Source organism: Megascapheus bottae, chromosome 5, assembly GCF_031878675.1.
Source record: "Megascapheus bottae isolate mThoBot1 chromosome 5, mThoBot2.hap1, whole genome shotgun sequence".
NCBI lineage: Eukaryota > Metazoa > Chordata > Mammalia > Rodentia > Geomyidae > Megascapheus > Megascapheus bottae.
Window position 1 is genome coordinate 49,342,258 of NC_143513.1, and position 14,773 is coordinate 49,357,030.

The following is a 14,773-nucleotide window of genomic DNA, read 5'->3' on the forward strand; positions in this document are numbered from 1 at the left end:
GGCCCCATCATTTCTTTTTTTTTTGTCTGTCATGGGGCTTGAACTCTGGGCCTGGGTGTTGTCCCTGAGCTCCTCAGCTCAAGGCTCCAGCCCTGCCCTTTGAGCCACTGCGCCACTCTGTTTTCTAGTGGTTAATTGGAGATAAGAGTCTCATGGACTTAAGTGCCTGGGCTGGCTTTGAACAGCAGTCCTCAGACCTCAGCCTCCTAAGTAGCTAGGATTACAGGTATGAGCCAGCTACCACACTGGCTTCATGCATCTTTTCTTTATGGCCTAAATTTTCAAAATCCTTTCCTCTAGCTTTTAAAAACACAAAGTACTCTCATGATGTAAAAACTTTGAAGTAACTTATCTCCTCAATTTTGTCAGAAAAGACTGATTTCATGCTGGGCACTGGGCACGGTGGCTCACACCTGTAATCCTAGCTACTCAGGAGGTTGAGATCTGATGATCAAGGTTCAAACCCAGCCCAGGCACAAAAGGACCTGAAACTTATCTCCAATTAACCTCTAGAAAATGGGAAGTGGGGCTTGGTTCAAGGGTAGGGTGGTAGCTATGGGCTGAAGAGCTCAGGGACAGTGCCCAGGCTGAGTTCAAGCCACATGACCCCCCCAAAAAAAGGATAGCTTTCTGATATGAAAAAAACTATGCTGATTATCAGCTAATACCAGCTTATCACTAATTTGGAAATTCTGCAACTAGCCATGAGGTCTGGGGGAAAGGTATAGCTAGAGTTCTTCAAAACAGGAAGGCTTTCTATTTGTCCCAATGGGAAAGGTTCCAGGCCACCCTACTTAGGAAAGATATCCAATTCCCTGAAGCACTGGCTGAAGTCAGGAACAGGAAGAACATCACAGAGAACAGCCTCATAACTAGGCACAGAAGGTGGCAGGTACTATCTCTCCCTCTACACTGCTCTCATGTTTATTTTTAAAAATTTTTTTCCAGTCCCCAGGGCCTGAGCACTCACTGTCTTTGGACTTTCTCAAGGCTACAGCTCTACCATCGGCCTTTTTGATGTATATATATGGTACTGAGGAACTGAACCTGGATCTTCGTGCATGCTAGGCAAACACTCTAGCACTAGGCCAAATTCCCAGTCCCTACACTGCTCTCATATTTGTGTATTTTAATCGTTTCCCTTTTCATTATTACCCAATTTCTACACAGAAAGTAGTGGCCAACTTAATGTAGATCAGATAAAGAGGATAGCAGGTAAAATTATATTGTACAGGGGAGAGAAAAACCACAAAGTCCACTGACATGGAGCTTGCCATAGATAAGGGGCAAGGTGGTACCATTTCTAGTTAAGGGATAACTAAATTTATTAGAATTCAGTGTCATTCTCATGCTTTATGATATAAGAACAAGCAATTAGGTTAGTACAACGGTGTATTTTTTCTAAAATAGTCAAAAAACTACAAAAAAGCCAGGTACCAATAGCTCCCACCTGTAACTCCTAACTGCTCCTAACTGCTTAGGAGGCTAATGTCTGAGAATTGAGGATTGAAGCCAGCTCAAGCAGGAAAGACTGAGAGATTCTTATCTCCAATCAATTACAAAAATCTGGACCTGGAGCTGTGGCTTAAGTGGGAGAGCACTAACCTAGAGCACAAAATACCGGGACAGTACCTAGGCCCAGAGTTCAAGCCCCAAGACCAGCAAATTAAAAACAAAATCCCCCAAATACTCCAAGCCTCTGCAAAACATAAAACATGTCCAGTGCTAGAAAGATACTGAATAATCCAACTGTGAGTTCCAAAAAATTTTATTTAATTGTGCATTATGTTTTTTTTTTTTTGTAAGAGAAATGAGTTCTACCACTTGGTCAGAACTAGTTCATGGAGAACTCAATATAGATTTTTGGAAATCTATAATGCATAATCTGTTATAAATATCTCAGTTTATTGTACAGTTTTAATTTCAAAGTAATCTTGATCATTGTTTCATCACAGCGTTGACCTGTGATTTTATAGATTAAGCAAATTTATGAAATTAAAAAGAAATTTATACCACTTTCACTGTTAAAACGTTGGGACAAGCCACACAAACACAGAAAACCAGAAGTGTATCTTATGCTAACGTTACTCTCTGTCCAGGCCGCAACACTGATCCACTGTGATTTTTCCTCTTCTTTAGATTTTGAAAGCTTTCATACCTTAGAAAATACAGAGAGAATATTTATTAACTACAAAAGCAACATCATAGATTATTTGCAAACAGTATTATAAGAAGTGACAGAAATAACAAAGTAGAAATTAAAGGGATATTTTTTTAAAAAGGGTACATAGATTAATATGTATCTATGATCTACAAACCCTCAACCTAATTTTAATTATGTTCTACTAAAATCTAAGTGCCAGTGATTGTATATAGAGATTCCCTTCTTGAATACTTATTTGTTAAACACGTCATTTGAAATATGATGTAAAATCAATGTTAATAAATTCTTTAATTAAAAAAAGGGGGGACTCAAGAGACAAATTAGAAAAAAATACAATACAAATGGCAATGGATAATATAAAAGTTACACTCTCCACAGTTTTAATCAGAGAAAGGCAAGTTGAGAAACAAGGTACAATTTTTCTGCAATGGAATTGGCTAACGTTCAGCTGACCAAGGGTAAGAGAGGCTCTCTCCCTTCTCAAGTTTGCTGTAGAAATAGCTACTCACCATTTCAGGAAGGCAATTTGGCAACATATTTTGAAAGTATTAAAATATGTCAGTAACTTGATAGATTAATATTTATCTATGACATACAAACCCTTAGCCTAATTTTAATTATGTTCTACAATCTAAGTGCCCATGATTGTATATAGAAATTCCCTTCTTGAGTACTTGCTTGTCATTTCAAATATGATATAAAAATCAATGTTAACAAATTCTTTAATAAAAAATTAACTATTAAAAATAAAAATATTTTGACATAAAAAATAAATAAAAATTTCAATAACTTGAGAAGTAACAATTCAATGTCTATCAAAGTAACAATGAAGGGTTAATGCAAATGGAACATCTATTCAAGAATGTAAGCAACCGCTTACAGGAGTGAAACCTGGAAATAATTCAAGTGTCACACTGGACAGTGTGGCATAGTGACACTATCAGAGTACAATAAAGTAGTAGCTACTTAAAAAATAAGACAATATTCGGTATGTATGGACAGCTAGGATAGAAAAGCCATATGGCAGTATGTGCAAACCTTATTTAAAAAAGAAAAAAGCATATAAGCTATGTGAGATAAAGGGAAATTTTTGTTTCTTTCTTTTATTTTCTTTTTTTGGGGGGGCTTTTCTATGATAGGTATTTATTATTGATGGGGACACACACACACACACACACACACACACACACACACACCTTTTCTCCTCTAAGTGCTAAAAAAATTAAAGAAGACAACTTGATTATTTATTGAGAGACCAGTAATAACTGTTTCTTGAATTACATTGACTCACTCGTGGAGAAAGATAAATCGGTCTGTGGGTCTCAGCTCAAAGGCTCACAGAAGCACTAATGCCAACAGTCTAAAATAACATGGACAGCCAGAGGAAGGACAGCTAGGTGGCAGTATGGGAAATGTTCTTACTATAGTTGGAGGAACATCAACACATACAAGTTGTGTATATTAAATATAGCCAGCAAGTAAAAACAATACAATGTAAATATTCTTGATATTGATAAAACTTACTTTGAAAAACAGGTATATATTTTTTCATAAATGCAATCACATAATTAGCATCGCTCAAGAGCTTTTCATTTTCCTATTTCTCCATACTTTCTAAAAGTAAATTCTTTAGAAAAAATTCAGATATAATCAAACTAATTGGTTAATAAAAATTCAGTTTTTGGTGTCTGTACTCCCCATGTTCTAGGGTGTAAGTGCAGAACTACTATATTTATTTATAATGTGTGTGTGTGAGTGCGCACATGCGTGCACGTGTGTTCCTGAAGATGGATCCAGAGCCTCATGCATGTTAGGCAAGTGTACTACCACTGAGCTACAATCCTGGTTTCTTTTGTCAATCATGGGGCTTGAACTGAGCTGTTTTGCTCAAGGCTAGCACTCTACTACTTTGAGTCAGGGGGCCACTTCTGGTGGTTAATGGGAAATGAGAGTCTCATGGACCTTCCTGCCTGAACTGGTTTTGATTCACAATCCTCAGACATCAGCCTCCTGAGTAGCCAGAATTACAGGCTTCTGTCACTGACTTCCAGTGACTAATTTTAAATTAGTTGTTTGTGTGCGTGCATGTGTGCACGCATGGACACACTGGAATTTGAACTCAGGGCCTGGGTGCTGTCCTTTAGCTTTTGCTCAAGGCTGGTGTTCTACCACTTGAGCCAAAGTATCACTTCTGTTTTACCAGTTAACTGGAGCTAAGAGTCTCATGGACTTTCCTGCAGACTAGCTTCAAACCATGATCCTCAGATCTCAGCCTCCTGAGTAGCTATTACTGTAGGCGTGAGCCACTGGCAGCAGCTTTACAAGTGTCATCTTTGATTTTACAGACAGACTTCCCAAGTAGAAGTGAATGATAACTCCACCTTCAATAGCAGCTCCACTCTGAGACTTGATTACTTACAGCTCAGTGAAGTTCTTCCAGTCATCCTCACTGATGGACGGTCTTGTGTGGCTGAATGCAGTCATTAGGTGGGACTGGCTGATAGTGAGACTGGCTTTCACTGGTTCTGGTTGGCTAAGGGGTTCATCCTCCTTGAACACAAATGAACAGAAAGTTAGTTAGCTTAGGAGTAGGAGGAAAAAGTGGCAGTCCCAGTATCAGTTATTTTTTGTCAGTTTTTACAGGAAGTATACCTTTTCTTTCTTATAAAGTAAGAATTTGAAAGCAAAGAAATTCATAACCTTTTGAGTCAATGTTTCAATACCTTGTTGATAAATACAGCTTATACACAAATAAAAGAAATACAGATCAACACTGGAAAAACAAAAAAAAAATTCCTTTTTTGATGATACTGAGGTTTGAACTTAAGGCCTCACATTTGGCAGCCAGGTGCTCTACCAGCCAAACCACACCCTCAGTCCTTGGGCTTTAGTTATTTTTAAATAGTTTTTATGTTTTTGCTTTGGAGCATAGCCTCCTATCTATGCCTCTTACATACCTGAGATTACAGACCTGTACCACTATGCCAAATTTGTTGGTTGAGATGGGTTCTTGCTAACTTTTAGCCTCGGCTAGCCTGGAACCTCAGCCTTCCCAAGTTCTACTTCTCAAGTAGCAGGGATTTGGGATTACAGACAGGTAAGAGAAGAAAAGGAGAGAAAAAAAGGAAAAGAAAAAGAGGAAAACAAAACAAACAAATCAAAAACCCTCCACAATTATACTGAGAAGGAAAACAGTCATACTCCACTTTGGCTCCGGTATCTCCCTTTAATAATACTGATTTCTGCTCTCAGTTGATCTCTTTGCTCTTGCGTAAGTTCTTGGCAACCTTCTTGTGAAGCTGTCCTGAACACTGGCGTTTGTGAGAACAACTGATCTCTCCCAGAAAGTCCAGGCAAATCCTGAGTCATGGAGCTTGGTACAGAGAGACACTGTGAGCTCTGCATGTTAGGTACAGAAATATGAAAGAAGGAAGAAAGGACAAGAGGGAGGAGACAAAAAGAGGAGGACATATAAATTCACATTTGAGCTTACTGAAATTAAGCCAAGTTTATAAGATGTCAATATTCAACAAACCACGGTTCATTTGTATCTATGATACAGAATCATCCTTAAGTAAAAACTGCCATACAGAAGAGATTCTTTTTTTATATATTTTTTTTGTGGTACTTGGATTTGAACTCGGAGCTACCTGTCTCACCCCCTTTCTATGCTGTTACAGAGTCTGCACAATAATGGCCCAGAAAGGTTCCAAATGAACCTTATTCTTAGCTTTTGGAAATGCTAAAGATTTTAGAACACTATTTCTAGAAAGAAATTAGGAAACAGAACTCAAAATTAAAGAATTGAGGCCGGGCACTGGTAGCTCATGCTTTTTAATTCTAGCTACTCAAAGCTAGCCATGGCACACAGGCCCTAGGATTCTTATCGCCAATTAACCAGAAAACCAGGGGTGGCACTGTGGCTCAAAGTGGTAGGGTGCTAGCCTTGAGTTGAAGAGCTAAGGAACAGCATGCAGGCCCAGAGGTCAAGCCCCACGACTGCAACAAAACAAAACCCCACAACCAATGACAGGCCCTAATTTCATGTGAACATTTCCTTCTTGATATGTTACTATTGTCACTGCCTTTATATTTTCTGAAAAGAATCACAGATTCTATTTTTGTGGTCAAGCATTGATGACATTTCTCGTTGTCCTTGACTATGATAGTTAACTACTAAATGTATCTAGCACTAATGAGGAGCCTGAAAGCAAGTAAAAGGATAACTACAGTGACTGGCTAGTTTTATTTTATTTATTTATTTATTGTGGGTCATGTGGCTTGAACTTGACCTGGGCACTGTCCCTGAGCTCTTCGGTTCAAGGCTACCACCCTACCCTTGAGCCAAGCCCCGCTTCCCATTTTCTAGAGGTTAATGGGAGATAAGAGTCTCAGGTCCTTTTGTGCCTGGCTGGCTTTGAACCTTGATCCTCAGATCTCAGCCTCCTGAGTAGCTAGGATTACAGGCGTGAGCCACCGTGCCTCCGTAACTGGCCACTTTTATCCCCTTTGTTCATCTCTGCTTGAAAGTTTGAAAATGACTAATCAGCAGCATTAAGAAACACAAGAGGATTCCCAAGAGGAAAGAATATGCAGAAGAGGCACACTGTAGGACGTATAGCTTTTTTTTTTTTTGCCAGTCAGGGGCTTGGGCTCAGGGCCTGAGCACTGTCCTTGGGTTTTCTCATGGCTAGAGCTCTACCACTTGAGGTACAGCACCACTTCTGGCTTTGTTTCTGACTATGTGGTACTGAGGAATTGAACTCGGGTCTTCGTGCATGCTAGGCAAGCACTCTACCACTAGGTCAGACTCCCACCTGGACGTATAGCTTTCTAGCTTAACTGTGTAATAATGAATATGCTAGGTACCAGATCAGAAGATGTTCCATTTCCAAGTTCTGACTCATAAGAACTTCCAAAGTACAGCCGGTACATATTGAATTTTGATTCATCTGGAAGTATCTCAGACATTTCTAGAGAAACAAGGGACTGATCTAAGCCGAACTCGCCATCTCCAGCTGAGTCATCAGAACCACTGCTGTGGTTGAGAAAGACCATTGAAGACAGACTTAGGTCACTATCAGAACTGGAACTTCGATCCTAAAATACACAAGAGGAGAAGCAGTTGTAAGATTTAAATAGTTCGTAACTCAGAAGTTAATAATAAACATCATAGGACAGAGTCATACAAGGAGACTGGTAATTTTTTTTTTTTTTGCCAGTCCTGGGCTTGAGCTCAGGGCCTGAACACTGTCCTTGGACTTTCTCAAGGCTAGAGCTCTACCACTTGAGCCTCAGCACCACTTCTGGCTTTTTTCTATGTATGTGGTACCGAGGAATCGAACCCGGGTCTTCATGCATGCTAGGCAAGCACTTTAACCACTAGGCCAAACTCCCGGCCCCTAATTTTTTTGTTTCTAGTCCTGGGGCCTAAGCTCAGGGCCTGGGCACTGGCCCTGAGCTTCTTTTGCTCAAGGCTAGCACTCTACCATTTAAGCCATAGTCCCACTTCTGGCTTTTTCTGTGTATGTGATACAGAGGAATGGAACCAAGGCTTCATGAATGCTAGGCAAGCACTTTACCACTAAGCCACATTTCCAGCCCAGTAATTTTTTTTTGTCAGTTGTGGGGCTGGAACTCAGGGCCTGAGCACTGCCCTTGGACTTTTCTCAAGGCTAGCACTCTACCACTTGAGTCACAGCACCACTTTCAGCTTTTTTCTATGTATGTGGTACCAAGGAATCGAACCTGGGCCTTTGTACATGCTAGGCAAGCACTCTACCACTAGGCCAAACTCCCAGCCCCGCCCCCCCCCCCCCCCCCAGTAATTTTCTTTTAACTTGCTATTATTTCTCTAATGACTGTGAGACACACAAGTAAAATTTTAGCTATTAAATAAGAAAAGACAAGATGGAATATGTAGATAACTTGCCAACCATCTTGCTAAAAAGTCTGTATAACAAAACTAGGACTTACATCTCTGGGTTTTAATCTTGACTTTTCCACTTATATTATTCTCCTCTAAAATGATCTCAACCATGAGATAGCGTGTACATGGGTGTACACATATGTACAAATATGTATTTCTAAAGCACTCTAGGATAATTAAAGTATTTCAGGAATAGGGATCTAGCTCAACGGTAGGGCACTTGCCTCGCATGAGCAAGGTCTTGGTTAAATTTTAGCTCTGCCAACAAATCAAACGAACAAACAAATGAAAAACCCACAAAAAAGTCCCACAAACACAGAACAAAAATAATCACTTCAATGGCTTGACAAAATAAGCAGCAAAAACTTAAGACTCAGGGCCGGGAGTTTGGCCTAGTGGTAGAGTGTTTGCCTAGCATGCATGAAGACCCGGGTTTGATTCCTTGGTGCCACAAACTTAGAAAAAGCCAGAAGTGGTGCTGAGGCTCAAGTAGTAGAGCTCTAACCTTGAGAAAAATCCAAGGACAGTCCTCAGGCCCTGAGCTTAAGCCCAAGACTGGCAAAAAAAAAACCCCCAAAAACAAAAAACAAAACACTTAAGACTCTTTGGATTTAAGACCTTTAAGGCCTTCCAAAAATCTCCCAAAAAAAGAGAAAACTAGACAGGAAAAAAAAATCCTAGAAAATATATGGCATAGTCTAATGATACAGCAAAAACAAACAATAACAAAAACCCACAGAATACTATCCTTAAAGGAAATGATACTAGGGCTGAGATAGAGAGTAGAGGAGAAATAAAGCAAAGCATGTAAGAGTGAGGAATGATCCAAGATTGCACAGTGATTCACATCTTGGAATGCCAATCAGGGTGGCCACCTACTGGCCAACTGGCACATTTCCTGTTCCAATTCAATTTTTTTTTTTTTTTTTTGGTGGGTCATGTGGCTTGAACTCGACCTGGGCATCATCCCTGAGCTCTTCAGCTCAAGGCTACCACCCTACCCCTGGGCCTGGGCACTGTCCCTGAGCACTTTAGCTCAAGGCTACCACCCTATCCTTGAGCCAAGCCCCACTTTCCATTTTCTAGAGGTTAATTGGAGGTAAGAGACTCAGGTCCTTTTGTGCCCAGCTGGCTTTGAACCTTGATCCTCAGATCTCAGCCTCCTGAGTAGCCACTGGGCCCATTCAAATTCAACTATTTTTATTGACTTTTTTTTTTTTTTTGCCAGTCCTGGGACTAGTGCTCTGCCTATGAGCCATAGCTCTACTTCTAGCTTTTTTGGTAGTTTATTAGAGATAGGAATCTCATGGACTTTCTTGTCCAGGCTGGCTTTGAGCCATAATCCTCAGATCTCAGACTCCTGAGTAGCTAGGATTACAGGTGTGAGCCACCAGTGCTTCTATTTTTCTTTTTTAAATCAAAATACAAAACAAGTGGAAAACCTCAATTATTTGTTCATATTAATTCATATTTCAAGTTAAATAATATCCTTCCCAACATTGGCATATTTTTGCCAGTGTTGAGGTAATATTAAAGAAATGGATAACAAACCCATAGCCCACTTATGAAACATTTAATCAAAGGTAAATTTAAATTTCTATGCAGTCTTATCAAAGTTGCTTAAACTACTATTTTTCACAGTTGACAGTCTGACACTGAACTGTGGGGTTTGTGTTGAGTGTGTGTGTACTAGGGCTTAAATTCTTGGGCCTAGCAGCTGTGTCTTCAATTTTTCTATTCAAAGCTGGTACTCTTACCATTTGAGCCAGAGCTTCACTCTCAGCTTTTGGTAGTTAATTGGAGACAAAACTCCCATAATCTTTCCTGCCTGGATTTGCTTCAAACTGTGATTCTCAGATCCCAGTTCCTGGAGTAGCGTCAGGCTGAACTATTCTTTCACGTGACAAACTTCTTATGTAACTCACCTGGAGTGCACTGGTGAGCAGCCTTCCCTGCAGGGCCTCCAACTGGGCATTGTAAAGCAGGGCTTTCAGATCAGCCCCGGTGAAGGAGGTGGTGATCGATGCCACGTGCTGAAGGTCTACATCATCTGCCAGAGGTAGAGCATCACTGAGAACGTTTAAGATTTCAAGGCGTGACACCTGATGGAAGAAAAACAAATTGATTTAACAAATAAAAAATAAAATTAAATATGATCTGAAATGGCTTATTTTACAAATTCACTTTATTTAAAAAAACTCAAGTATTGCTAAAAGCTTAAATTAAATTACAGTTACTTATCTAAAGAGCTTTACAAGTAAGTGGAAAAGCACACAAGTTTATTTATCTCCCTTGGAATCTTTTCCCTAATAGAATAGACAGAGATTGAAAATCAGTGAAAATCAGCAGGTAACTATTTTAGTGTAAACCACAGTCTTACTCAGAATGGTTATTTTCTAGATTTCAGAAAGTGTTCCAATAGAGAAAAATTTAAATAATTTAAATAGTTGCTACATGTGACACAGTCTGATATTTTATACGTTTGACCATTTGTTTACTTGTTCCTCCATTAATTGCTAAATTTGATAACAAGGTTTGGCACAAGGCATAACTAAAAACAGTTAAAAAACATCTTATCACTGTGATCCTAACCTGATCACATCCATATTATTCACATACGCTTGATTCTATATCAATTTTTTTTGACAGAATAGTGGGGTGTGTGATCTTGAGCACAGAGAATATAGACATCTAATACTTTAGGTTTCTTGCCTTTTTCCCCCCAGTTGAACACTGCCAGATTATGGTGTTTCTGGACTTGCAAAATGGCTGGATCAAATAAAAAACTTAGCATCTAACTCAGAATCTGTTTATCCTTTGGGCAAGCAGTGACTAAAGCCCTTGCCTAAGAAAGCTAGTCTTCTGAAGACAATTGCTATTACCTGGCAGAAGGAAAGTTCACAAGGAAAGAGTGTAGCATTTGTTGGATTTTGGACTCTAAATATGAAATTGTCACCTGATCAGGAGGAGGACAGTATACACATTTATCTAGTCGACCAGGCCTAAGCAGGGCAGGGTCAATCAAGTCAGGGCGGCTAGTAGCAGCCAAAACATAAACACCTAAGGGAAGAAAAAATAACACTTAAACAAAATGTAGTACAATCTTGTTATGACAGTAAATTTATGTATTTTGGCTGATTACCCTGTAAGCCTTCTACTCCATCCAACTGAGTCAGTAACTGATTAACCACTCGGTCGGTGACACCTGTATTGTCGTGGCCTCTTCGAGGGGCAATGGATTCAAATTCATCAAAGAAAAGAATACAGGGCTTTGCAGCCTGTGCTCTGAGAAAAGCAAACATTGTCCATTTGAATAGGGCTTCAGAGCTTGCAAACTAATTTGAACTTACAAACACATACATATAAACACAGGTATTTTTTCTGATCTTTACAGTAAACCAAGGTTCAAGCCACTGTGCCAGCTCTCATTCTCTTCCTGAATTTTTCTATCTAGACTTGCCTCAAACCTCCCATTCTCAGTCTCCAAAGTAGCAAATACAAGGCCCTTAGTTCAATCACCACTATCACCAACAAAGCAAAAGCTTTAGGACTTTCAATTGTGTTTTTAGAGAATAGACTGTACAATATTTTTTCTTTGAAACTCACAGCAATGGAGTACCTCTTGGTCTCATGAGTAGCTCATCTTAAAAAATGTTTAAGTTGGGCTGGGAGTTTGGCCTAGTGGTAGAGTGCCTACCTAGCATGAACGAAGACCCAGATTCGATTCCTCGGTACTACATACATAGAAAAAGCCAGAAGTGGTGTGGTGGCTCAGGGTAGAACACTAGCCTTGAGGAAAGCCCAAGGACAGTGCTCAGGCCCTGAGCTCAAGCCCCGGACTGGCAAAAAAAAAAAAAAAAAAAAATAAATGTAATAATAAATGTTTAAGTGGTTTGAAAAGAATGTATTTTCCAGTTGTTGGGTGTATGTTTTAAATATTCCACCAAACCAAATCCAATGACTACATTGCTCAAATATCCTCTTACAATTACATTGTTTTAATCTAACAATTATGAAGAACTGCTGAAATCTCTTACTTTGGATCTGTCAAGTTTTCCTTAGTCTTAAATATTTGGAGACTGTATTATTAGATACAAATAATTTTAGAATTATAAAATCTTTTTGGTTAGATGAGGCTTTTATCAATAATGTTGTGGTGGTTTTATTTCTAATAAGACAATTTCCTGGTCATGATCTAGTCTTAAATTGGGTAGTGGATACATGTTGATTTTATTATGTTTTTAAAACTGTTTATGGGTATAATATTTGTTTGTCTAACTGTATACTTCAAAATAAATGAGCAATTATGTTTACCTTTAATTATCATCTTCTTTACTCACATGCAATTTTATACATAATCAATAACAATAACACTATCTTAATTAAATTGCCCATGTGTATCTTGATGTATAACAGACAAATTAGGAAACGAGAAAAATGGAACATAGAATTAAAAAAAAATGAGATATATTAGAAATAATTACTTGCTTCATATACTCAGAAGGCTGAAGCAAAAGGATCTCAAGTTCAAGGACAGCTGAAGCTACACAGCAAGTTTCAGGCCAGCAGGCTACATAGCAAAACACTGTATCAAAAAAGCCAAAATACCAATAACAACAAAAAGGAATCTGAAATTTATTTGAATAATCACTTAAGATTCTACTTTTTGTGTGTGTACTGAGGTTTGAGTTCAGGGCCTCATTTCTGCTAGATAGGTACTCTATCACTTAAACTATGCTTCCTCTGGTTCTGTGTGCTATAGTTATTTTTCAGATGGGGTTTTACCTGGCCCAGCCTGGCTCTGGATCCTCCTGAATAACATGTATGACAGGCACATAGCCAACTTTTTGGATGAGATGAAGAGGTGGGGGAGAGGGGTCAGGGAGTCCAACTGGCATGGAAATGGAACCATCCCAATCTCTACCTCCCAAGTAGGGGAAATTACTTGTATAGGGTACCATGCCCAGTCATTATTCTGTTAAAAAAAAAAACTTCATTGTAAATACAAAACAAAATAATCTCCAAAATTTACTACTAGAATTATTTATATTTAAGTAGTATTGGGTGACACAGAGAAATGTTATCCTTTAGTTTATTAATAATATCTATGTATAGCTTAATATAAGTTCTTAAAAAAAAAACCAAAAGCACTTATTGATAAATACTAATGGAGTCAGTTGCTTAAAAATATTCATAAAGAACCAACCTAATGAAAATATCCCGAACAGCTTGCTCACTGGCTCCAATATATTTGCTGAGTAACTCAGGACCCTATTAAGTAAAATAAAGTTAGAATTGAGGATTGAAATAAAATAAAACTTTGTTTTTTCTGTTTTTTTTTAACTAAGCTAAAACGAAACATGGATTTTTTTTTTTTTTGTGGTTGGTTGTGGGACTTGAGCCTTGAGCTCTTCAGCTCAAGACTAGTACTCTACCACTTTGAACGCAAATTCCGATTTTCTGGTGATTAACTGAAGAGTCTCACAGACTTTCATATCCAGGCTGGCTTTGAACTGTGATCTCAGCCTCCTGAGTTGCTAGGATTATAGGAATAAACACTGGTGCCCGGTGAAATAGATTTTTTTTTTGCCAGTCCTAGGCTTGAGCTCAGGGCCTGAGCTTCTGGCTTTTTTCTATGTATGTGGTACCGAGGAATCGAACCGGGTATTCGTGCATGCTAGGCAAGCACTCTACTGCTAGGCCAAACTTCCGGCCCGAAACAGAAAATTTTACACACACACACACATACATACATACATACATCAGAGAAATATATTTTCAGTATACATATCTTCAATATACATATAAATTAATTCATGGGGCCAGGAGTTTGACCTAGTAGTAGAGTGTTTGGGAGCATGCATGAAGACGTAGGTTTAATTCCCTGGTACCACATACATAGAAAATGCCAGAGTGGTGCTGTGGCTCAAGTGGTAGAGCTCTAGCCTTGGGAAAGCCCAAGGACAGTGTTCAGGCCCTGAGTTCAAGCCCCAGGACTGGCTAAAAACAAACAAACAAAAAAACCCCAAAACGTGTGTTGGGATAAATATTACACCACAAGTTCCTACCCAGGGTTTTTTCCTGCCGCTCACATTTGCCCTAGATAATCCCATGGCTTATAGTTTTGTTTCATTCAGACCTCTGTCAAAATGCCAAATCTTCTGAAATAAAATCCTTGCCTGCCAATGCCATTTATGGCCCACTCCAGTTCCTCCATGCCTCTTTTCTGCTTTCTTTCTACATAGGAATCACTACCATGTAGGGGTAGCTTTCATACTGGATGTGTCTAACTGCTTGCTGTCTCTTTCTAGAATGTAAGCTTCAAAAACGAAGTTTTACTCATTGTTCAGTAGGCAAACACTGCCTGCCACCTAACTGCTGAATGATCATTTGTTTTGTGAAGCAATGAATGGTTTAAAAAAGGGACAAAGTCTCATCTAACTCAAATTTTTGTTGACTCTATAAGGCAAAATGAATAATGTCTACAGTCTTTCCTTTAACTGAGATCTCTAGTCTGGGGCTTGTACTAAGGGGCCTAGGTGCTGTTCCTGTGCTTTTACAGTAGTGCTCAAGCCACTACTTCCAGCTTTCTGGGTATTTTATTGGAGATAAGAGTCTCACAGACTTTCCTGCAGACACTGGTTTCAAACTGTGACCATCAGATCTCAGCTTCTTGAGTA

The 14,773-nt window shown here is 39.1% G+C and overlaps 1 protein-coding gene across 3 annotated transcripts in view; it reads right to left on the bottom strand.

The window, feature by feature from the left end:
• Positions 1 to 1,884: 1,884 nt before the first annotated feature.
• Positions 1,885 to 14,773, bottom strand: part of Pex1 (peroxisomal biogenesis factor 1) — a 41,511-nt gene continuing 28,622 nt past the window's right edge. Inside the window, exons 17-24 of one of the 3 annotated variants that reach the window (XM_090333112.1) lie at positions 13,300 to 13,364; positions 11,236 to 11,378; positions 11,050 to 11,153; positions 10,019 to 10,195; positions 7,034 to 7,264; positions 5,366 to 5,563; positions 4,584 to 4,714; positions 1,885 to 2,158 (exon numbers count right to left, since the gene is read on the bottom strand). In XM_090333112.1, coding sequence (XP_090189238.1) covers positions 2,074 to 2,158; positions 4,584 to 4,714; positions 5,366 to 5,563; positions 7,034 to 7,264; positions 10,019 to 10,195; positions 11,050 to 11,153; positions 11,236 to 11,378; positions 13,300 to 13,364 — 1,134 coding nt within the window. In that variant the 3' untranslated portion in view covers positions 1,885 to 2,073. Of the gene's footprint in view, positions 2,159 to 4,583; positions 4,715 to 5,365; positions 5,564 to 7,033; positions 7,265 to 10,018; positions 10,196 to 10,975; positions 11,154 to 11,235; positions 11,379 to 13,299; positions 13,365 to 14,773 lie in introns of those variants that run through there. The other 2 variants (XM_090333113.1, XM_090333114.1) reach the window with 2 other exon arrangements.